The sequence below is a fragment of the Podarcis cretensis genome (genome assembly GCF_951804945.1).
Source record: "Podarcis cretensis genome assembly, chromosome: 2".
Taxonomy (NCBI): domain Eukaryota; kingdom Metazoa; phylum Chordata; class Lepidosauria; order Squamata; family Lacertidae; genus Podarcis; species Podarcis cretensis.
In genome coordinates, this window is record NC_137171.1 from 116,352,711 (window position 1) to 116,374,927 (window position 22,217).

A 22,217-nucleotide genomic window follows, 5' to 3' on the forward strand; every position below is an offset into this window, starting at 1 on the left:
TAATTTTTGCTCCATAAGACACACTTTTTTCTTCCTAAAAAGTATGGGGAAATGTCTGTGCGTCTTATGGAGCGAATGCATGGTCCCTGGAGTCGAATTGCCAAGGGGCAAAAAGCAGATCATGCTCTTTTTTCTGAAAGAGGGAAGTGGGTGTTGAAACAAAGCCACTGGTCGTTTGCCGACCGGGGAGAGAGATAAGGGACGCTAGAGATAAAGGAGGCTTCCTGGGAGGGGGGAGGTAAAGACAGCAAACTTGTAAAGGGGGAAAGCAGAAAGACTAAAGAAACAAGGAGAGAAATTTGAAGAAAAGGAGGAGCAAAAAACTGCTCCAGCTAAGGAAAAGACCCTAAGGCAAACAAGAGGGAAGGGAGTGTTGAAAGGAAAAAGCTGATCGGTGGGATTGGAAGAGAGGTAAGGGACGCTAGTGGAGGCTGCCTGGAAGGGGGAGGTAAAAGCCCATGTATCCTCAGGATTTTTACATCGCTTCACCCCAAATTCACCATCAGATCACATAGCATGTCCATGGCTACAGCCTGCACCAAAAAGGTCACGCACCCACTGTTGTGTGGGGCTGCAATGGCGCAAAAAAGCACGGATCCACATGGATCCTCAGGATTTTTGCATTGGGTCACCCCAAATTCACCATCAGATCACATGTCTGTGGCCACAGCATGAACCACAAAAATCATACATCCACTGTTCAGAATATTTTTCCCCCTTGTTTTCCTCCTCTAAAAACTAGGTGTGTCTTATGGTCAGGTGAGTCTTATGGAGCCAAAAATATGGTAGGCTGTAATGAAGGTCTGCCCTCTGTCCGATGCTGCTTGGCTCTGCCCCCTCCCTAAGATTCAAGAGACCCGTATTCAGTTCTCAGAATCAGTTCTCAAAAAGCTGAGCCAAGAACAGCCCTGCAGGATCAGGCCAATGGCCTAACTTGCCCATCAACCCAGTGATCAACCAGATGCATATGGGAAGATGCCCGAAGCAGAAACTAAGCACAACAACCCTATTCTCTCCCCACTTGCGATTCCTTGCAGTTTGTATTCACTGAGCCAAACACCCTTTTCGTGAATAAACCACCAGCAAAAGAAAGACGCGATTCCTTCTCTATCCTTTTTTCCAAAATTTATTTTTTATTTTAAACGTTTTTCTCACAAGGATCTAAAAAATAACATCCCCCCCCCACCAAGCGCTTCGTATAGAGAAACTTTACCCTGATGCACCCCCCCAAAAAAGTACCACTGTACAGCCTGCCCCTCCCACCCCGTGCAAAGATCCTCCCCCATCTCAGGTCAGCGACAGCTTCTGCCCAGGAGCAATGCGCTTGCGCTGCCCTCACAGGGGAGAAAAGCAAACCCTGTTCCCCCCAAAGTGCTGAGGACATGTGCTGCGATCCAGGGGCCTTGAGAGAAGTGCCAACTGCATGTGCGATTCTGTTTGCACCGTCTTTTATCCAGGGCTCTCGCTGGAGCCACCCAGGATGGCAGTCAGAAGGTGCTGAGTGCACAAGGTGCGTGCCGGGCTCCTGACACTTGCGGAGAAACGACAGCAAGAAATCAAGATCCTGCCAGGGAGATTGGAAACACCTTGTTTCTTGCCACCCTAGTTCTCTCTCTCTCTCTCCACCCGCCTATCATTTTTCCAGGCTTTGGATAAGACTTGAGTTCCCATCTTGGCCCAGTGCTAGAGCATCTGATTGGTTGTGCAAAAGGTCCCAGCCCACTCCAATGGCCTCTCCCGGAAGAGTTGGGAGAGATCCTGCCTGAAACGCTGCCAGTAGCTTGATGGACCAATGTTCTGGCTCTGTATAAAACAGCTCCCTAGGTTCCTTATAACTAAGATGGGCTCTCTAGTTTCTGCCTTCTGGAGCAGGAGAGCCTGAGTTGTGATCTGAGGCCAGTGTTCAAATGGCAGGAGCCTTTTGTGAAGAACTCGCCTACCATTTTTAGAAGGCCACAGCAGAGGCACAATTTGGCTAAATGTGTGTATGTGTGCACCTGCATGCGAAATCAGGCAGCGCGGCTTGCAGATTTCAAATTCCCCTCTACCTTTCCTTATGCAATCAAAGCGATGCTCTGGTTTGCTTAGAACTGTTGCGCATCTAACTTTTTAAACAAGTACTATTTGCTGTTTTGCTCTTCTCTGCTTCAACACATTCATTGTTTAAAATAAGAAATCAATTTGAGAACTGTTTTCCACCTGTCACTTCCATCAGCACCAATCAACATATTCTTTCATCCAGGGCCCTCCAGAAGTTTTGTTGGACTACAACTCCCATCATGCTGGCTGGGGCTCATGGGAGTTGGAGTCCTACAACACCTGAAGGGTTGAGGGTTCTCCAGCAGCCTTAAGTCAACCCATCAGGTCATTTTTCTGGTGCCATTCCACATCTGGAGTGCTGTTTACATTTTTTTTAAAAAAAAGAAACAAATTTTCCTGTATCCAGAGGAATAAGTTCAAGGAATGCACATGCATACTCTGCTTTTGAATGAGACCTAGTAGCGTTCAGTGGCACAGAGGAACAGGCTGGAAGCAGAAATACAGAGCTCCCTCCCACTCTACCAAAAAAACTGTAGCCTGTTTGCCTTCAGGTAAGGCTGTTCCTTTTATTCCTTTTTGTGCATTTTACTCTTCTCATCCTTTAGAGAAGGCATGGCCAACTTGGATTGAATCTGGCCCTTAAAGAAATTACATTTCCCGCTCCACACCAATGGCCTGAATACATTTTCCCTCAAGGTGTGGTGGAAACTCCAGTCACAATTTCACTTTTATGGTAAAAGAGTTTCAAGTTGCAAGACACTCAGATATTTCCCACTTCACAGCTGCAACTCTGTCTCTCCTGTCTCTCTCACACAATTTGGTAGGACAGGCTAAGCCAACAGCTGTGAAGCCCATGGCGATAACAACACTTATTATTTGTAAAGCGCTCTGCTATATGACCGCAACACTGGCCTCCTTCTCACTGAGCTTTCAAACCTGTGTCTGGGCTGTACCAATTCAGACAGCAGGTAGGGGTTCCTATGGCAGACCGTTTCAAATATCTTCCCGCATGTAGAAAACTAACATGGCAGGAGCCTTCTCTCTCACATGCTGGTTTTCCACTTGCAGGGTTGAGATAGATAGGAGAATTCAGCCATTTGCACCCTCACCTGCAGCTTGAAGTGGTACATTCAGGTGGAAGTGGACCAGTCTTCCCTTACAAAGACAGACAGTAAAACCACCATTGCTTGCCAGCTTAAATCAATCTTACTGTTATCAATTTGCATTTCTCCCAGTTTTCATCTCGGGGGTCTTTTCAGCCCACATCATTCAGCTCTCTCTTCGTTCTGTGATCTCTTAAGCTGCCAGCTCATTCCAGTTCACCTGTTCTTCTCTTTCTGTCTCTTCTTTGCAACGGCGAGTTGTTTGGGGAGGGGGAACACAAGAGAGGCAAAAGCTTTTGCGTGGATGGGGGGCAGCTGGCTTCAGTTTATAAGATTCCCAGGAGGGGTAAAAGAAATGCCAAAAATAAAAAGTGCTTTTAATGTTAACCTGCTTTCAGCGACTGTGTTTACGAATTTACCTCCTTTCTGAAAAGGATTTGGGGGCGAGGGAGGAGAACTTGGGGGGGGGGGGCTGAAGAAGCGGAAGCCTGACTGGAGACAGATCTGTGGGAGCAGGAAGCCAGACAGAGGATAGGGCTAGGGGAGGGGTCAGCAACTACAAGATCATGGGCCAAAACCCATCCCTTAAGAGGAGAAAATGGCTTCTGTGGCAACAGTCCATGTTGGGGATTGGGACGCTGGCCAATCTGCCCTTGTTATCAGTGACTCTCCAGGAAAAATCTACTTGCTGACCAGGCAACAGCTATCCTGCAACATGCTCCAAAACTAAACCATTCCATCCCCTTAACTCTGCCCCTTCCACTATCATGTGCGTCGCATCCCTCTCATCTTGTGGCCGGTCAGCAGGAGATGGGGGAGGAAACGAATACTACAAGGTGCTTTTGAAAAATTTGTCCATTTCCTTTGTTTTGCTCCTTCCTTTTTCTCAGGGGAATTTGCAGCAGGGTGCGAGGTATCTCCCATCGCAGAGGGGTGGTTGCTGCTGCTGTTTCTCTTTCCTCCTCCTCCTCCTTCTCTGTTCTCCCCCTGAGTCAGTCCTGCAGCCTCCTTCCCTTTGCTCACACCCGACGCAGAGGCCGGAAGCCGCGGGGTCTCAGTTTCATCTCTGTGAAAGGGATGGAAAACTCGAAGCCTTTCCAGTTAAACCAGTTGATGCCCTTGGATGAGACAGAGAGAAAGAAAGAAAGAAGGTAAGTGAGAAGCAAGGCGATGCATAATCCCAGATTGGGGACAAGGACATAAGCAGAGCCTGCTGAATCAGGCCAGTGGCCCACCTAGTCCAGCATCCTGTTCTCACAGTGGCCAACCAGAGGCCTGTGGGACACCAGCAAGCAGGATTCGAACACAAGACCCTCTCCTCTCCTGTGGTTTCCAGTGACTGGTACAGTCATACCTCGGGTTAAAGTTGCTTCAGGTTGAGCCTTTTCGGGTTGCGCTCCGCGGTAACCCGGAGGTAACAGAACGTGTTACTTCCGGGTTTCACTGCTCACGCATGTGCAGACGCTCAAAATGATGTCATACACATGCGCAGAAGTGGCGAATCGTGACCCGCGCATGCGCAGATGTGCACGAGTTGCGTTCACTTCAGGATGTGAATGGAGCTCCGGAACGGATCCCGTTCGCATCCAGAGGTACCACTGTATTCAGATGTATTACTGCTTCCAACTGCAGAGGGACAAGCGTTGCCATCGTGACCAGCAGCCATCAATAGCCCTCTCCTCCACTAATTCCTCTAATCCTCTTTTAAAGCCATCCAAGTTGGTAGCCATCCCCGCCCCCCCCCCCGCCCCCGAGAAGCGACTTCCATAGTTTAATTGTATACAGTCTGAAAAAGTGCTGTCTTGGAGAACTGGATCTCCATGGACGTTGGACAGTTCAGACAGAAAAGAGGAACAGGAACTGCCGAGGTTTGTTTGCGTCCGAAACGGAAATCAAACCAGCTGATACACGACTGGTATTCGCTGTAATTGTAGCTTTCCAAATGATACCGAATTGATTGCGGGTTTCTCACCCACCTCATTGCTTTGCCCTGAAATAAATGGGGTGGAATAAATAAATACAGTGGCGCCTCACAAGACGAAATTAATCCTTTCTGCGAGTCTCTTCGTCTTGCGGTTTTTTCGTCTTGCGAAGCACGGCTATTAGCGGCTTAGCGGCTATTAACGGCTTAGCGGCTTTAAGAAAAAGGAAACAAACTCGCAAGAACTCGCAAGAAGCAAGCCCATAGGGAAATTCGTCCTGCAAAATGACTCAAAAAACGGAAAACTCTTTCGTCTTGCGTGTTTTTCGTCTTGCGAGGCATTCGTCTTGCGAGGTACCGCTGTAAATGGAGTGGAACAGAAGAAGGATAAGGAACTTAACCCAAAAGTGAGGATCTTGTGGCTCTCCTGGCATTGCCAGACTCTCCCTCCCATCCCCTCTGACGGTTAGCCATGCTAGTTAGGGCTGATGAGGGCTGGAGTCCAGAGACGCCTGGAGGGCCACAGGGTCCGCATCCTTGTTATGTGGATGAAATTGATTATTACAGGGCCAGATCAAAATGATCAGACAACAGCAAAGGTTGCTAGGTTTATCGAGGGTGCAATGAGATTAAGGGCCACTATCTGAACGATAATCTTGGTCATTTGATTTTATTGTCTTTTTATTTGTATATATTGCTTGTTTTATGTTGCCATGGCCATTGGCTAATGCAAATAAAGTTTATCTATCTAATTATTACAGGGATGGGGAACCTGTGACCCCCAGATGATGTTGGACTACAACTTCCATCAGCCCCAGCCAGCATGGCCAATGGCCACCAGTTTTGGGAGTTTTAGTCCAACATCATCTGAAGAATCCTAATCAATGTCCTGGAGGGCTTGTTTGCCACTATAAGAACAAGGATATATGACTACACGGACCATTGTTCTCATCCAGCAAAGTGCTTTTAACTTTCTCATCATATATATTTATGTATTTAAAGGTCCTGGACCTTTGAACATCTGCACAGGGGGTAGAAACTGAACAGGCGAGCAGGTGATGCTCTCCCCCTCACAGCAATGAGAAAGGGACACCGGCCTGTCACTCATAATTTGCAAGCACTTTGTGTTTGGAAGGTGCAGCTGGCCTTCACTCCCCCTCACCCCATTGCAGTACCTGGTGGTCGCGGTTGTTTGCGTAGAGCCCATTGAGGTTGGCGTAGTGGCAGTTGCGGTACCACCATGCGCCGCGGTAAGAGACAGCGCAGGGGATGATGACTCGGTTGGGGTCGCGGTCCTTGGTGGAGAAGACGCTGCCCGAGTGGTAGGTGAAAGCATCACCTGCGGAAATGGGAAGAAGAAGAAGAAAAAGAGTTTGGATTTGATATCCCACTTTATCACTACCCTAAGGAGTCTCAAAGCAGCTGACATGCTCCTTTCCCTTCCTCCCCCACAACAAACACTCTGTGAGGTGAGTGGGGCTGAGAGACTTCAAAGAAGTGTGACTAGTCCAAGGTCACCCAGCAGCTGCATGTGGAGGAGCAGGGAATCGAACCCAGTTCACCAGATTACGAATCCACTGCTCTTAACCACTACACCACGCTGGAAAGGAGGAGAGAGGGTTTGAAATGGAGCACAAATCTTCCTCGAGCCTGCGCTTAGCCTTGAATCCTTAGATCCCCCTGCTCAAACCTGCCTTGAGGTTCCCCCACTCAAAAGAATAATATAATATGAGTAAATGGGTATGTACTGCTATGTATTTGCGGGCGACAGCTGCAACATCTAAGGAGAGGGAGAAGGCTTGTAAAAACAGACACCTTTATCTATGCAGGAAGATTCAGGGTAGGCAAAAGAAAGTCCTTCTCCACACAGTGCATAGTTAAACTATGGAACTCACTCCCACATGAGGCAGTGATGGCTGGCTTTAAAAAGAGGATTATACACATGTATGGAGGGAAAGGCTATCGATGGCTATTAGCCACCACAGTTAAGTTCTGCTTCCACTGTCAAAGACAGCATGCCTCTGAATAATAGCTTCTGGTTTTTGTTTTGTTTTGAACTTTCTCATGTTCACAGGATCATAAAACAATAGAATTGTAGAGTTGGAAGGGACCCCAAGGGTCATCTAGTCCAACCCCCTGCAATGCAGGAATCTCAGCTAAAGCATGCATGACAGATGGCCGTCCAACCTCTGCTTAAAAACTTCCAGTGAAGGAGAGCCCACAACCTCGCAAGGGAGAACTGCCAGACAGCTCTTACTGTTCCTCTGAGTCAAGTTGCCCTGCAGACATCCTAAGCGCTCCCTCTGAAACCAAACTGCCTTTCAACATCCTCTTCTTGCGAGCTCTCTGATTGGATCCCACCTGACAATGGTGACGGCCTGGAAGCCCCAGCCCCCCTCACCAGCAGTGCCGCTGTAACTGCCCAGGTGCAGGCGGTAATGATCAGCAGGGGGATCCACGCGGAAATTCTGGTAGGTTGCATAGACAGACTCGTTCCCGGCCCGCAGATCCACGCGCAGCTCGTAGTCCCCTGATGTCGTCAGCTGGTGCAGAGCATCGTTCCCTGGAGAGCAAGGCAGAGAGCAGGATGAGCCCCGTTTCCCTCGCGCGCCCTGGTTCCCATCCTCTTGCAACATGGCTGTCACTTTAGGCTGCGTGTTTTGTTTTCTTTGGAGAAGAGGCTTCTGGTGACTTTGCGGAAAAAGAGAGCTAGTGCGACTGCTTTATAGCCAGAGGGCCGAATTTTTTCCCTGTGCAAGCTTGCAAGGGCCAGTAGCAAAAGCAGGAGGAAGAACGGATGTAAAGTTTACCTTTGTGCATCAGGCTACTCGCTCTACACAAATTAACGCAACCCTCTCTATCCTGCATCCAGGCAAGCAACAGGTATCATGGGGGCTCTCTACGTGGGGCTACCTTTGAAGGTGACCCAGAAACGACAACTAATCCAGAATGCGGCAGCCAGACTGGTGACTGGGAGTGGCCGCCGAGACCACATAACACCGGTCTTGAAAGACCTACACTGGCTCCCAGTAGGTTTCAGGGCACAATTCAAAGTGTTGATGATGACCTTTAAAGCCCTAAACGGCCTTGGCCCAGTATACCTGAAGGAGCGTCTCCACCCCCATTATTCAGCCCTCTGGTGGTTCCCTCACTGCGAGAAGTGAAGTTACAGGGAACCACCAGAGGGCCTTCTCGGTAGTGGCGCCCGCCCTGTGGAACACCCTCACACCAGACACCAAGGAAATAAACAACTACCTGACTTTTAGAAGACATCTGAAGGCAATCCTGCATAGGGAAATTTTTAATGTTTGAATTTTTCTTGTGTTTTTAATATTCTGTTGGGAGCCGCCCAGAGTGGGCGGGGCATAAATTATCATCGTCATCATCATCATCATCATCATCATCATCATCATCATCATCCAAGTATACATTCCAGCCAGGCAAAGACACCCAAGAAAATGTTGAGCAATGCCAGTGAGGAGTGTGGCCTGGGGAGCATCCTAAGAGCCAGGTAAACAGGCCTGGAGGGTCACCTTTGACCTTTGCCCCTGACATATGGCTTGTGTTTGAGAGGCCTGGTTTTAATTCCAGTGCGGCTGGGGAAAGCCTTTCTTCTGCCATGTGCTTTTTTGCCTCCGTTCCCAGTTTGTAAAAGGACAGCGGCAACAAACCTGCCACAGCATCCTTTTGTGCAGATGGAGGAATTAAAGGGCAGCTAAGCGATGTACGCACCTAGCCAGAACTCCCGGGTGAGGTTGCCAAAGCCGGTGGCATATTCCTGCCAGTTGCGCCAGAAATTGGTCTCGCCGTTCATCCGACGTTGGAAGACCTAAAGAGAAGGAGGAAGAGCAAAATGGCACGGTGGGGTGTATGTGTGTGAGAGTTTTGTGCATGCAAATGAACTTCTGGTGTGTTTATGTCTGCTGTGCATAAACAAATAAAATTTGCATCAAAGCGGCCCCATGTCAGCGCCAGCTACAGCTGAATTTCTGGATAATGCAAGTTAATGCCCCTCAATATGCTCCTGAACAGCATAACTGCATAAATGAAGAAACCCAACAGGGATGGGGAAATCTGTTTTGAGCTGACACCACCTTTGAATGTTTCTGCCCATAATTCCATTCCTCGGCTACCCTCCTTAATACTTACTATCCAGCCTCCTCCGTCAGTCTCCATGTCGCAGTACACCTGCAAGGGGCGGTCCTGGTTGCCCCCAAGATAAATCGTCCTCACTCTCGAGGGTCCCGGCCCATTCTGGCTCTCCTCTGCACAATCCCGAGGGAAGGGGTATCTCAGGGGTCCTGCCGAGGAAAGAAAAGACGACTCTGCCAGTGTCTATCCTATATACTAATTGCAAGCTCATTCTCTGTTTGCTGATCCTTATGTAGCTATCCATATGGAAAGGCTATGGGGAACCCCAAAGATACAAAACTAAAACCGAAACAAGGGAAAATAAGGTGTTCCAAACAATCCCAATGAAGACAAGATTGACAGAATGCTGGTTTACTGTTGAAAGGAGGGTGAGCAGAAAACCTTGGGATGGGGCATGCTGGAATGGAGTACCTGGAAGAGAGCATGGCCAGCTGGCTCAAATCCCAAAGAGTATTCCACACTGCAACATTTTGTCACAGTTCCCACTTCAGTATAAAGGAAGATAACCTCCATTTTCAGGAGCAGCTGTTGGGGACTGATTTCCATTATTGTGCCCTGTTTATGAGCTTCCCAAAGGCACCTGCTACCAGACTAATGTTTGGGGCAGTGGTGGGGGTGGGTGGAGGGAAAGAACTAGATCAGATGAATGACATAATTCAATATTAAGTGAGCCGAATTGTCTTAGAAACAGTGGAGGCTGGTCCATTGGTGAGAATGGGGCACTGTCCCACCAACCTCAGCCAGCCCCCTCCTGCTGTCCTCCTTACTTACAATCATTGCAGAAGGAGGAACTGACCATCTCAATGTTGCCCTTGTAAAATTCAGCAGGGAGGAGGATGGGGACAAAACTGGAATGAGCTGGCTCACTCTGTCCTTGGCTCTCTGGCTCCACCTACTGTTGCCTCCTCTGCCTTCTGCCCTGCCAGCCCCAATGGCTGTAAGTCACCATTGCTCAGAAGGGATTGTTCTGAGAAAAACTGTCAGACACCACTGCCTACAAATGGCATAGAGTCTTTTGGGGGCCAATTTTCACTTAGCATTTAAATCTTCCTGTTTCATAGCATAAAGGGGTTGGGCGTGTGGTCTCAAGATGCAGAATCGCGAGAGGGCAGCCTCTTGTTCTAGAAAACAGCAGCAGTTCCCCCTCTTCCTCCTCGAGGAGCGTCTTCACACAAACAGAGATGAGCCTGGAGTTAATGACTTGCGAGCCTCATTCTTACATGTGAATGTCATCACTGCAGAATGAAAAACTGGGGTTGGGAGAGGCATGCGTAACGCAAACAGGCGTTCTCTCTCTGGTGCAGGTTTTGCGAAGCTGTCAAAGCCTCGTGTGCCTAAACACAAATGTGTTGACCCTTGGACGCCCCAGGCAGAGCAATTACCGGTGGTGAAGGACGTGGCGGTTGGGGCTGTAGGAGTGCCTCTTCTCAGTGCCTGGACTTGAACCTGGTACCGACCGGAAGGAATCAGGTCTTGGAGTTCATACGAGGTGACAGAAGCGTCCACGGTGATCTCCTGCGGAGCAGACAATGAGGGGCAGTGAAAAGCCAAACCAATAACATGCTGTGGAGCTTACATGGTTAACCCCAAAACTCTTCCCCTATAGCAGAGTGCTCTCAGCCCTGCTATCTGAAAGGTGAGTCAGGCAATGAGTCTGAGACTTCATAGATTCTCATGGGGGGATTGTTCAGTATCGGCTTTACATATTGGTAGGGTTGCCTAAATAAAAAATGTTTCAGCAGGAACCAAGGACAGTATAGAGAAGACATCTGCCTAATGTCAAGATTAGATCAGTGGTTTTGTTGCCAGCTACATAATGGTAAAGGTAAAGGTACACCTGACCACTAGGTCCAGTCGTGGATGACTCTGGGGTTGCGGCACTCATCTCGCTTTACTGGTTGAGGGTGCCAGCATTTGTCCGCAGTTTCCGGGTCATGTGGCCAGCATGACTAAGCCACTTCTGGCGAACCAGAGCAGCGCACGGATACGCCGTTTACCTTCCCGCCGGAGTGGTACCTATTTATCTCCTTGCACTTTGAGGTGCTTTTGAACTGCTAGGTTGGCAGGAGCAGGGACCGAGCAACGGGAGCTCACCCTGTTGCAGGTATTCAAACCGCCGACCTTCTGATCAGCAAGCCCTAGGCTCTTTGGTTTAGACCACAGCGCCACCCGCGTCCCTTACATATTGGTAGCATTGCTTAATTAAAAAATGTCTCAGCAGGAACCAAAGACAGTGTAGAGAAGACACCTGCCTAATGTCAATGGGCAGGGAGTTCCAGAGTCTTCACGATACAATTTCTCTCCTGGGGAAACTGATCCAAGATCAGTGGTTTTGTTGCCTGTTGCATAAATGACTGTTTAATCCCAATGGGCTCTGCCCTGTAGTGCCATCCCAGGAAATTCTCACTTCTCAGGGGAGTGCATAACCAGAACAATGCTAGACAGTTGGGTACCTTTGATTGTCCAGATGGGGTTTCATAGGTCAGCAGATATCCACCAGGGGGGGCACGGGGTGGCAACCAAGTGAGACGAGCACTGCGGGATGAGATTTCACTAGCCTGCAGATCCCGGGGTCCATCTGCCCCTGGAAAATGGAGAGGAATAAAGCTTTAAGAAAAACAAAAGCGGTCAAGTTATCTACCTGGCACAGGGAAGAGTCGTGCCCCTCTCAATGCAACATGTTCCCTCTCAGCAGCGTAAACTAGAGGGACCCAAGAAGGGAGTGAAGGGATAGCTCAGTTGGCAGAGCACGAGGCTCTTAATCTCAGGGTCATGTGTTTGAGCCCCATGTTGGGTGAAAGATTCCTGCATTGCAGAAGGTCCCTCCCAACTCTGCAATTCTATGATTCTATGTAAACTTGACTAAGGAGGACAAAATGAGAGCCCTGCAAGATCCAGGTCAAAGGCCCATCTAGCTGTTCTCACAGCTGCCAGCCAGATCCTTATAGGAAGCCTGAAAACAGGACTTTCCTCACTTGCGATTCTCAGCAACCAGTCTTCAGAGGCATATACTGCCTCTGACAGGGGAGGTAGAAGAGACTTAGGACATGGTTCCCTCCCAAATCTATTTCAGGCCCTCCAGTCTCCATTGGCTGGCTTTCCTGCCCTTTGTGAGTCTTGGAATGTCTCTATCGCTTCCCCGGCCCCATCTGCATACCGGTGGTGAACGTGGCGCTGGCGGGAGAACTGCGGTTCCCTCCTTTCTCCCCGTACACGCTGGCCCGATATTCCGTGTCCAGGTGCAGCCCTGACAACTGCAACTCAGCCCGGTTCCCTGGCACTGACTCGGAGGCCCTTGCACCTGGGAGAGAAAGAGAAGAGACGGATTATTAAGAATGGGCCCTGCTGCAAGGAGAGATGGGTGGATCTGTCGGCTTCGTGTTTCTTCGGTTCAACCTTTTTTGCATTCACAGATTCAGGTCTCCACACTGCCACATCACCTGCAATCTTTATTTTTTTAAAAAGGTAACATGCTCATGGAAATTCACCAGCATTTTAGTGTGAATTACACATGTCTGTAAGCAATTCTGCACCTTAATTCTGGGCCACTTTCCACCACCGTCCCCAAGCCACTAGACTTTGAAGTTCTACTAGCAACAACAATGCAGATCGCAGAAGTCCAAGGCTTACACACCTTTTCCTCTTGTCTTGTGGCCATGTCTGCCTTTTGTGGCAACAAGTATAATGCAATGAATTACACTCTCAGTTTCCCCCCGCCTCCCAAATGGAATAAGGGCTTTCACCACCTGCAAATAATCCCACCCCCTGCCCAAATCCCCAACTCTTACCACCGGCAGGTCCGTAGGTGACAATGTAGTTGTTCATCTCAGCCACAGCAGGTTGCCACGTAAGCACAGCTGACGAATCGGTGACGTCGATGGCACGCAAGTTGGAAGGGCCATCCGGAACTGTGAGGAGGAGAGAGGATGCTGCTGAAGGAAGTACAAGCCCTGGCAGAACTGGTTGAAAGGACCCTAGGAAGAAGGTGTGGGAGAGAACCCCCTTCTCCCCCTACACCCTGAAACCCTGCAGACACACTGCTGTGCCCAGGTCTGATGCGCAAATGGTCCAAATTACAAGGTGGCTTCTTAAAAATGGATTCCTGGTCTTGGAAGAGACCAGAAGTGGTTGAGAGTTGTTGCTGCTTCTATCATGCAATATTATATTTCAAATGGACCACTAAGTTGTTTATTTTTGTAGTCATGATTTTTCATTATTGGCGTTGGATCTGATTGGTTGTCGGGTGTGTGATCTTTGTTGTATATTTTGTCGTTCCTATGGCTTGTGAACTGCCTGGTGTATAGCAATGTGGAAAGGCGGTATACAAATTTAAAATGGAATTGCTGCAATGTGCTCTATGTGAAGCTTCCCTTATGCTTCTCTGGGGTACAGTTGTAGCTTGGAAGTTGAATGGAATCCATTCCGGAAGTCCGTTCGACTTCCACAACATTTGGAAACCAAATCGCGGCTTCTGGTTGGCTGCAGGAAGCTCCTGCAGCCAATCGGAAGCTGCGAAAGCCCCGTCGGATGTTCGGCTTCCAAAAATAGTTCACAAACCGAAACAGTCACTTCTGGGTTTGCGGCGTTCGGGAGCCAAAACGTTCGAGAACTAAGCTGTTCGAAAACCAAGGTACGACTGCACTGCAGTGTGCTTAATGTGGGGCTTCCCCTGGAAACTGCAGCTGTTGCAGAATGCAGCAGCAAGGCTACTGACTACGACATCCTGTTGATGCCATAGAACACCTCTGCTGAAGGAGCAGCACTGACTGCCAATATGCCACGGAATGCAGTTCAAGGTTTTGCTTTTAGCACCTAAAGCCCCGAATGACTTGGAACCACCTCGCCCCATATATCCCTGTCTGGCAACTGTGTGCCTGTGATGGGCCCTGCTGGGAGGAGCTCCATATGCCCCAGAAGTGCACTTAGTTTGTATTAGGAACTGGGCTTTTAGTGTGGCCACTCCAGCACTCTGGAATCAGTTACAAGCTGAAATTAGACAGGCACATAGCATCTTGTCATTCAAGTGACTGCTGGAGATGTTTTTGTTTAAGAAGGCTTTCCTAGAAATGTAACCAGGTCTGCTTACGGAGTATTGCCAATGGCATATAGAACGGCATATAGAACGTGTCCAGAGGAGGGCAACCAAAATGGTCAAAGGCCTGGAAACGATGCCTTATGAGGAACGGCTAAGGGAGCTGGGCATGTTTAGCCTGGAGAAGAGGAGGTTAAGGGGTAATATGATAGCCATGTTCAAATATATAAAAGGATGTCACATAGAGGAGGGAGAAAGGTTGTTTTCTGCTGCTCCAGAGAAGCGGACACGGAGCAATGGTTCAAAACTACAAGAAAAAAGATTCCATTAGGAAGAACTTCCTGACAGTAAGAGCTGTTCAACAGTGGAATTTGCTGCCAAGGAGTGTGGTGGAGTCTCCTTCTTTGGAGGTCTTTAAGCAGAGGCTTGACAACCATATGTCAGGAGTGCTCTGATGGTGTTTCCTGCTTGGCAGGGGATTGGACTTGATGGCCCTTGTGGTCTCTTCCAACTCTATGATTCTATAACTACAGAAATGGTATTATTGCTTTTAGCTTGCTTTTAGAGATTGCATCTCTTGCATTTTATCATTTTGTTCTTTGTACGTTGCTTTGACAGTTTCTGGGTGTGAAGTGGCTTATAAATTTGTAAAAGGAGGAAACGAATAAAATTATGGGGTGTTGCAACTTTCGCCCACGGACGTACCTGTGGTGACATAACCCACCAAGGGCTCGCTTTCTTCGAACCCACGAACAGACATCACAGTGACCTCATAGCTGGCCCCGGGGGTCAGGCCCTCAATGGTTGTTCGGAGCTTTGATCCATCCACAGAGATGCTCCTTGGCTCTCCTGCAACAGAATTAGCAGGTCTCAAATCTCTGCAGAACTGCAGGACACCAGGATGTCAAAGGCTTGTCTTAGGAGGCGGCACATTGTTCTTCAACTGGTCAGGACTGCGGTGTCACAGGCTGACTTAAGCTGCTGTCTGGACTCCAAGAGTAGGATTGTTGCTAGGGATGCGCAGATCTGCCAGGTCAATCCTCTCAGTTTCTGACTTTTCCAAACCTTAATAGTTTAGTCTCCACATGTCAACATAGGTTTGCGGATGATTATTATTGAGCTCCCCATGAAAATCCATTGGTATTTTAGTAAAGTATATACACATTTTTGTATGCAATGTTGCCTGAATTGCAACACAATTCCCCCTAATGTAATGCATTTTTGAGGATATCGAAGATATCTAGGAGGCTAGTAATGCCACCCCATCTAAAGGTAAAGGTAAAAGTAAAGGACCCCTGGACGGTTTAGTCCAGTCAAAGGCGACTATGGTGTTGTGGCGCTCATCTCGCTTTCAGGTAGAGGGAGCTGGCATTTGACCACAGACAGCTTTTCTGGGTCATGTGGCCAGCATGACTAAACAATTTCTGGCGCAACGGGACACCGTGACGGAAACCAGAGCACACGGAAATGCCGTTTACCTTCCCGCCACAGCGGTACCTACTTATCTGCTTGCACTGGTGTGCTTTTGAGCTGCTGGGTTGGTAGGAGCTGTGACAGAGCAATGGGAGCTCACTCCATTGCGGGGATTCGAACTACCAACCTTCCAATCGGCAAGCCCAAGAGGCTCAGTGGTTTAGACCATGGTGCCACTCGCGTCCCTTTTGCCACCCTGTCTACCCCATGGGAGACAGGATACAAGTCCTCACCTCCATCTGAGGGCTGGAAGGAAACTTTATAACCATCAACACGAGATGATGGTGACCTCCAGTTCGCCACCACGGAGGTCTCGTGGATGTCATTGAAGAGCAGGTCCCGGGGGCTATCCAGCTCTGGAAGGAGAAAGAGAAAAGGGAACAGATTGTTTTGTTGCATGCATGAGAGCTTGGAGCTGCATCGTTGGAGCTCTTAATGTCATGTTCTTCCTTTAAAAAAAGTTTGGAGTGGGAGAGAGGAGCTAGATTTGGATTTGGGCCGCTGCAGCAGCACCACAGGGGACACAGGGCTGGATCCGCCGCCCCTGCTCTCCCCATGGAGTGGCCCTGAGCCCAATAGCCTGCTTTTTTGGAGAATAAAATTACGTAGGGGGTTCCAGTTGCATGACTCCAACATAACGCATCGTTTGGCCCTCGGCATCCAAAACAATACCCACGCTTTGGCACCTGCCTCTCTGTTGCTCGCTCTCCCCCCCCCACTTGAAATCCTCCTCCCTTTCTCCTGGGATTAACTGTGGCCAGTTTGGCTGACCGCAAAGGAAACAGAGAAACGCCAAAGATTAATTCCTCGGGTCTCACAAAGGAAACCACAGCTGGACACCAGCCGAACCCTGTGAGCGAAGCCAGGGCTGCAGCTGTTGGGGCTGCTTCTCGCTGCCTCAAAAAAGATCAGCTCGGACCCTTCGAGATAACCGCATCTGCACGCCCCCCTATGGCCCTCTTAGCCTAGGTTAACTGGTACAGTTTGGTGGCTGCAGCTGGCTGTGTTGTGTGTGTGGTGGAAATCCTTACTTTTTTTTAAATGCCTTATTGAACAAAAGAAGTAAAAATAATTCTACGTTTGTAGAGCAAATGAGGGACAAGTTGGTTTTCTAAAAATCCCTCTCATTTTTGCTGCTTCATATGTGGGTAGAAGAATGAGGGCATTTCAGCACTGCAAGAAAATGGGTTAAAATGAGGGGTGGAAGAGGGTTTAGCAGTGGTGATGCAAATGTTTCCTTGTAGCCACCATGCTCCCCCCCCCATAGCCCCTTGGGACAAATGCTACATCATCATGTAGAGTTGCTAACAGATTATTGGGGGAGGGGGCAGTGAATGGTGGCTGCTGGAAACAGCTTTCATTGCCACTTTTATCGGTGCCAACATGTCTCGCTTGCAAAACTGGCAGCAGCAGCAGTGAAGACAGCTTTCTCTCCCTCTCCTAATTTCATGCCAAAAGCTCTCAGCCTTTATCCTTTATTCTCCCGCAAAACCAATCTCATAGGCTCTCTGCCTCCTCAGTCTTCCCCATTTCTTCATTCCATTTCTGCCCAGCAACACCAGGCCTCTTGTGGGTCCAGCAGGACATGGCGTGGGTTTCCCTCCCTCCCCCACACTTAACTGGCCTTCTGCTTTTCTCACATGAGCTGCATCAACAAATCTGTTCAGTAGCTAGAGACTGTTTCTTACAACAAACATTCCATGACATCATGGAATTTCAGCCAATAGCTGTGGGGCAAGGCTCACAAGTAAATGGCAGCCAGTTTTCCTAGCTGTAACATGGAATGTGGATTTGGATTTCCCTCGGATTGCCCATGCATGCAAGCGTAATTCAGACGACAGACTGCAGGAGATTAAGATTTTTTCCTCCTGCTTTTCTGGGTAGCGAGGTGGCACGTGTGGCCTTCTTACCTGTCCCACTTGTCGTTGCCACTGTGTTGATGCTGGCCGCTTCTGACCCGTCCTGGATGCCATAGACGGTAAGGCTGTACTCGGTGTTGGGTGAAAGGCCCCGAAACATGACAGAGCGTTCATCCCCGGTCACGTTGATTTTCTTGGTCGGTGTGGGACTCATTTCACTATCCGGAACAGAGATCTTGCGCTGGACCGAAAAGAAATCAAACTCTCCCTCGGGAGCTTCCCATGTGAGCTGCAGCGTAGTGGGTGTCACCTCAGAGACAACCAGGTTTTCAAGGAAGGCCCGTTTGCTGGCCTCTGGGAAAGCTATGGGATAAAGAATAGAGATGAGTGAACAAGCAACAAAATGACAGGTGAAGTTCAGATTAAGTATACAGTGATGAATATCACACCCCAAAATCATCACCATCACCATCACAGAATTGAACTGGGGGTGACTAATCAGAAAAGAGATCTTGGGGTTGTAGTGGGCAGCTGAATGACTATATGATCTCAGGATGTGGCAAGGCTGAAAATGGTGAATTACATGGTGGGGCTTGTTAGGAAGGGGGCCAATTTGGTTTGGAAGACCCCTCACCCTCTGTGGCCCTTAAAACTAGAACCAGAGCTGGATTAACAATTAAGCAAAGTAAGCACATGCTTAGGGCATCAGGGGGAGGGGGAGGGCACCACAGTTATTTTCCATTGCTGGATTTTTAACATTAATGGTCACAAAATGTTCATTTTCTGGCGGTGCCCTCATTGCGAGAAGTGAGGTTACAGGGAACCAGACAGAGGGCCTTCTCAGCAGTGGCACCCGACCTGTGGAATGCCCTCCCTTCAGATGTGAAGGAAATAAGCAGCTATCCTATCTTTAAAAGACATCTGAAGGCAGCCCTGTTTAGGGAAGTTTTTAATGCTGTATTTTTTTTAACACTCAATTGGGAGCTGCCCAGAGTGGCTGGGGAAACTCAGCCAGATGGGTGGGGTATAAATAAATTATTATTATTATTATTATTATTATTATTATTATTATTATTTTCTCAGCTGAAATATATTAAAAATCCCTGCAGAACAACTATGCAGCAAGGCATGCCAGGTGCCTTATCTCTGTTAAGTACAGAAGCAGATGTGTTATGTGAGACTAGTTTTGAGGATCTGATCAAAGACCGCCATGAGAAAAAGTAGGAGAACTTTTTTCAAATATAAAGTGGAAGTATTCAAAAATAAATATCATTTTCCATCTTACTGTAGGTTACATTTCATTTCGAAAACGGAAAAAAATATTTTACGGTTTATTCTTGTCCGTATTTTGAATTAGATATATATAGGGCCACCAAAATCTTTTAAGTGCTTAGGGCCTCTAAAGGTCTTAATCCAGCCCCCAACTGGAACTCACTGGAACATCCAACGAAGCAGACCATTGAAATATTAAGGACAGAAAAGAAGGAAAGCACTTGCTGGAAGACACAGGAGGGGAGAGACATCTTGTTCTCAAGTCCTGTTTGCAGGCTTCCTACAGGCACGTGGTAGCCACTGTGAGAACTGGGTGCTGGACTATCGGCCTGATCCTGCGGAGATTCTTATCTTATGTATTCTTCAGAATGCACACTTTTAACTAGATGGGATAAGGGCAGGGTTCAAACTGCTGGTGCCACGTGTCTAAGTTTTTCCTCGGCCTTGCCTGTGGCTGATCCTCCAGCTGTGCCTCTTGCCCCCGGCTCCATCCTTCTTCTCTGCAACAGGACCGGCCTTGACAAAGAGACGTCAGCGCCACAAGGCCCTTGCCTCATTTTTCAGACATGCTCGCATGCTGCACACGCCAGCACATTCCCCCTACCCTTTGCGTAAACACCGAACGTAAGTGTCGGCCTCTGTCAGCTCATTAGTAAGTGGCCTGACTTGTACCATTAATCTCTCCACACATTTCTGCTTTTTGCGTGCGTCCTGCTCCTTTGACAAGCACGGGCTGTTGCTCCGAGCCAGTTCTTGTGTTTTTTTAAGCCAAGGAAACAGAGCTGGATCTAAACTCGGATCTCCTCACTCTGCTGACTGAGCACACTTACAGCAAGGCTGGCTGGCCTAGAGGGGCAGGGAGTGGAAGAGGTCCCAGCAGGAAAATCTCTTCCCTCTCTGGGCTTGGAGAATTTTTGGGAAAGGCTCATAAGCCAGCGGTAGAGCAGATGCTTGCATGTAGAAGGTGATTCTTTGGGGGACAATTGCCTCACCCCTTTTACGTCCAGGAGAGGCCCTCCAAGAGAACCTGCTGTTTTCAGTTTCACCCAGTTTCTCATTCTTCCAAAGTTCGGTTCTCCACAATTCCATATTGGGTTCAGATTTGTTTTTTTTAAAAAAAAATATTCTCCATTATAATCCATGACCATTTCGGTGTGAATTTATCCTTATACAGTAGGCACATTTTTGCATGCAGTTTCACCTAAGATGCACACTTTTACAAAGCAATTTCCACTAATACAACACATTTTTTGCATGTTATTTTAACCAATACAGTGGTACCTCGGGTTAAGTACTTAATTTGTTCCGGAGCTCCGTTCTTGACCTGAAACTGTTCTTAACCTGAAGACCACTTTAGCTAATGGGGCCTCCTGCTGCCACTGTGCCGCCGGAGCACAATTTCTGTTCTCATCCTGAAGCAAAGTTCTTAACCCGAGGTACTATTTCTGGGTTAGCGGAGTCTATAACCTGAAGCATATGTAACCTGAAGTGTATGTAACCCGAGGTACCACTGTATATGCATTTTGCATGCTATTTTCACCAATATATCAGTTTTTATGCACACTTCAGCCTAGTATATGCATTTTTGAACACACTGCTTGGCTGGAGAAGCTTGGCTGAAGGATGAGACTTGGAGTACAATGACATCTGGAAAGTCCCAAGTTCACTATCCCTAGCTTAATGGACCCTCCATGTTCAGAGGCACTATGCCTCTGAATATCAGTCACTGGGGAGAAAGAGCAAGATTGCCTTCATGCCCTGCTTGTGGACATCCCTGGGGCATCTGGTTTGCCACTGTGGGAAACAGGATAGTGCTTTAGTCTGATCCAACAGAGCACTTCTTTTGTTCTAAGAAGAAGTGGTGAAATGGGAAGGACAAAAGAAGAAGAGAGGCTATGGAGTAGAGGAAAAGGATACAAATATGAGAGTGACAGGAAGAAAGACCTATAGGTGGTTCTGGAAAGGAAGATGCAATGACACAGCAGCAATTCAGACCATTGTCATGGACTGGTTAGACCCAAAGAAATAGTGGGAGAAACCAGCTGGGGAACCCTCAAGAGAAGAAAGCTCAGGGTGGTGGTGGGACCAATGAGTGGTCAGAGGGAGAAAAGGAAGCAGACTCGGAGGAGGCGGTGTCAGAAGCTGAAGAGGCAACAGGACTTAGTGAGTAGGGAGAGTCTGTGCCAGAGAGAAGTCCAGAATCAGAATCAGACCCAGAAGCAGGAGAGTAGGGAGGCCAAGAGGCAGAGATGAGTCGGGCTGGGGAAGAATCCAGGGGGTCTTCCCCTCCTGCTGCGGCAAGCTCCCTTCCCCGCTGGTCTCCCAGGACCGGGTGAGACATGAAGCAGGAGGAGCAAAGGCAGATACACCAGTGGAGTCTCAGATTGCTTGGGAAGGATCTGGGCAAGGAGAAGATTTAGGCAGCTGTGGGAAGGCAGGGACCTTCAGACTCTGCAAGTACATCACAGGGGCAAGACCTACTGAAGAAGAATTGAAGAGTGCTCATTAGGTACTCCTAAAGAGAACCTGTTTCTTTTAATAAGGAGTTCACTTTCTCTGTGTGGTTTATTGCTGGCTCACTTCTAACAACCATGTTACCTGTGACAGCATCTATAGAGATGGGCCCGTGCCGCTTCCTGCCAGAGATGCCATAGAGGTTGAACTTGTATTGGTGGGAAGTGGTCAGGTCCTTGATGACGACTGTGCGGGAATCAGCATCGACGGGTACCGCCTGGAGCTTTCCTTCAGTGTCCTTGTACTGGATGAGGAAGGAGTCGAATTTCCCAGCAGAGATGGTCCACGAGAGGCGGACAGTGTCCTGAGTAACCTCGGAAATGGAAATATCGCCCAGTGTGGGCTGGACCTCTGTTTTCACCATTGGAGCTAGAACAAATAAGAAGAGCAGCAAAAATGAATGTGAATCATCTTGTTCTGTTATGTAAGCCGGACGCTAACCCCCAATTTATTTATTTCACAGCATCTATGTAATGTTTGATTTTTACTTTGGATCCCAAACTTGGACGTTTTGGCTCCTGAATGCTGCAAACCCGGAAGTGAGTGTTCCGTTTTGCGAACGTTCTTTGGAACCCGGATGTCCAACAGGGCTTCCGTGGCTTCCGATTGGCTGCAGGAGCTTCCTGCAGCCGATCAGAAGCTGTGCTTTAGTTTCCGAACATTTTGGAAGTTGAACGGACTTCCAGAACAGATTCTGTTCGACTTTCAAGGTACGACTGTAATAAAACCACCACTAAGCAGTTTACAAAAAATAAATGAACTAAAACATTAAGATTATCAATATAAGATAGTTTAAAATGCATTAAAAAACATTAAAAAGTGAATTCTAATAAACAGTAAGCAAAATGATA

General features: G+C 48.3%; 1 protein-coding gene across 19 annotated transcripts in view; it reads right to left on the reverse strand.

The window, feature by feature from the left end:
• Positions 1–2,418: 2,418 nt before the first annotated feature.
• Positions 2,419–22,217, reverse strand: part of TNXB (tenascin XB) — a 126,147-nt gene continuing 106,348 nt past the window's right edge. For all 19 annotated transcript variants that reach the window (XM_079957396.1, XM_079957395.1, XM_079957400.1 and 16 more), the window contains 13 exons: positions 21,451–21,735; positions 17,632–17,943; positions 15,955–16,077; positions 14,954–15,097; positions 13,005–13,124; positions 12,374–12,517; positions 11,670–11,800; positions 10,599–10,731; positions 9,214–9,365; positions 8,797–8,893; positions 7,466–7,627; positions 6,240–6,403; positions 2,419–4,261 (listed from right to left, as the gene is read on the reverse strand). In XM_079957396.1, coding sequence (XP_079813522.1) covers positions 4,163–4,261; positions 6,240–6,403; positions 7,466–7,627; positions 8,797–8,893; positions 9,214–9,365; positions 10,599–10,731; positions 11,670–11,800; positions 12,374–12,517; positions 13,005–13,124; positions 14,954–15,097; positions 15,955–16,077; positions 17,632–17,943; positions 21,451–21,735 — 2,066 coding nt within the window. In that variant the 3' untranslated portion in view covers positions 2,419–4,162. The remainder of the gene's footprint in view (positions 4,262–6,239; positions 6,404–7,465; positions 7,628–8,796; positions 8,894–9,213; positions 9,366–10,598; positions 10,732–11,669; positions 11,801–12,373; positions 12,518–13,004; positions 13,125–14,953; positions 15,098–15,954; positions 16,078–17,631; positions 17,944–21,450; positions 21,736–22,217) is intronic.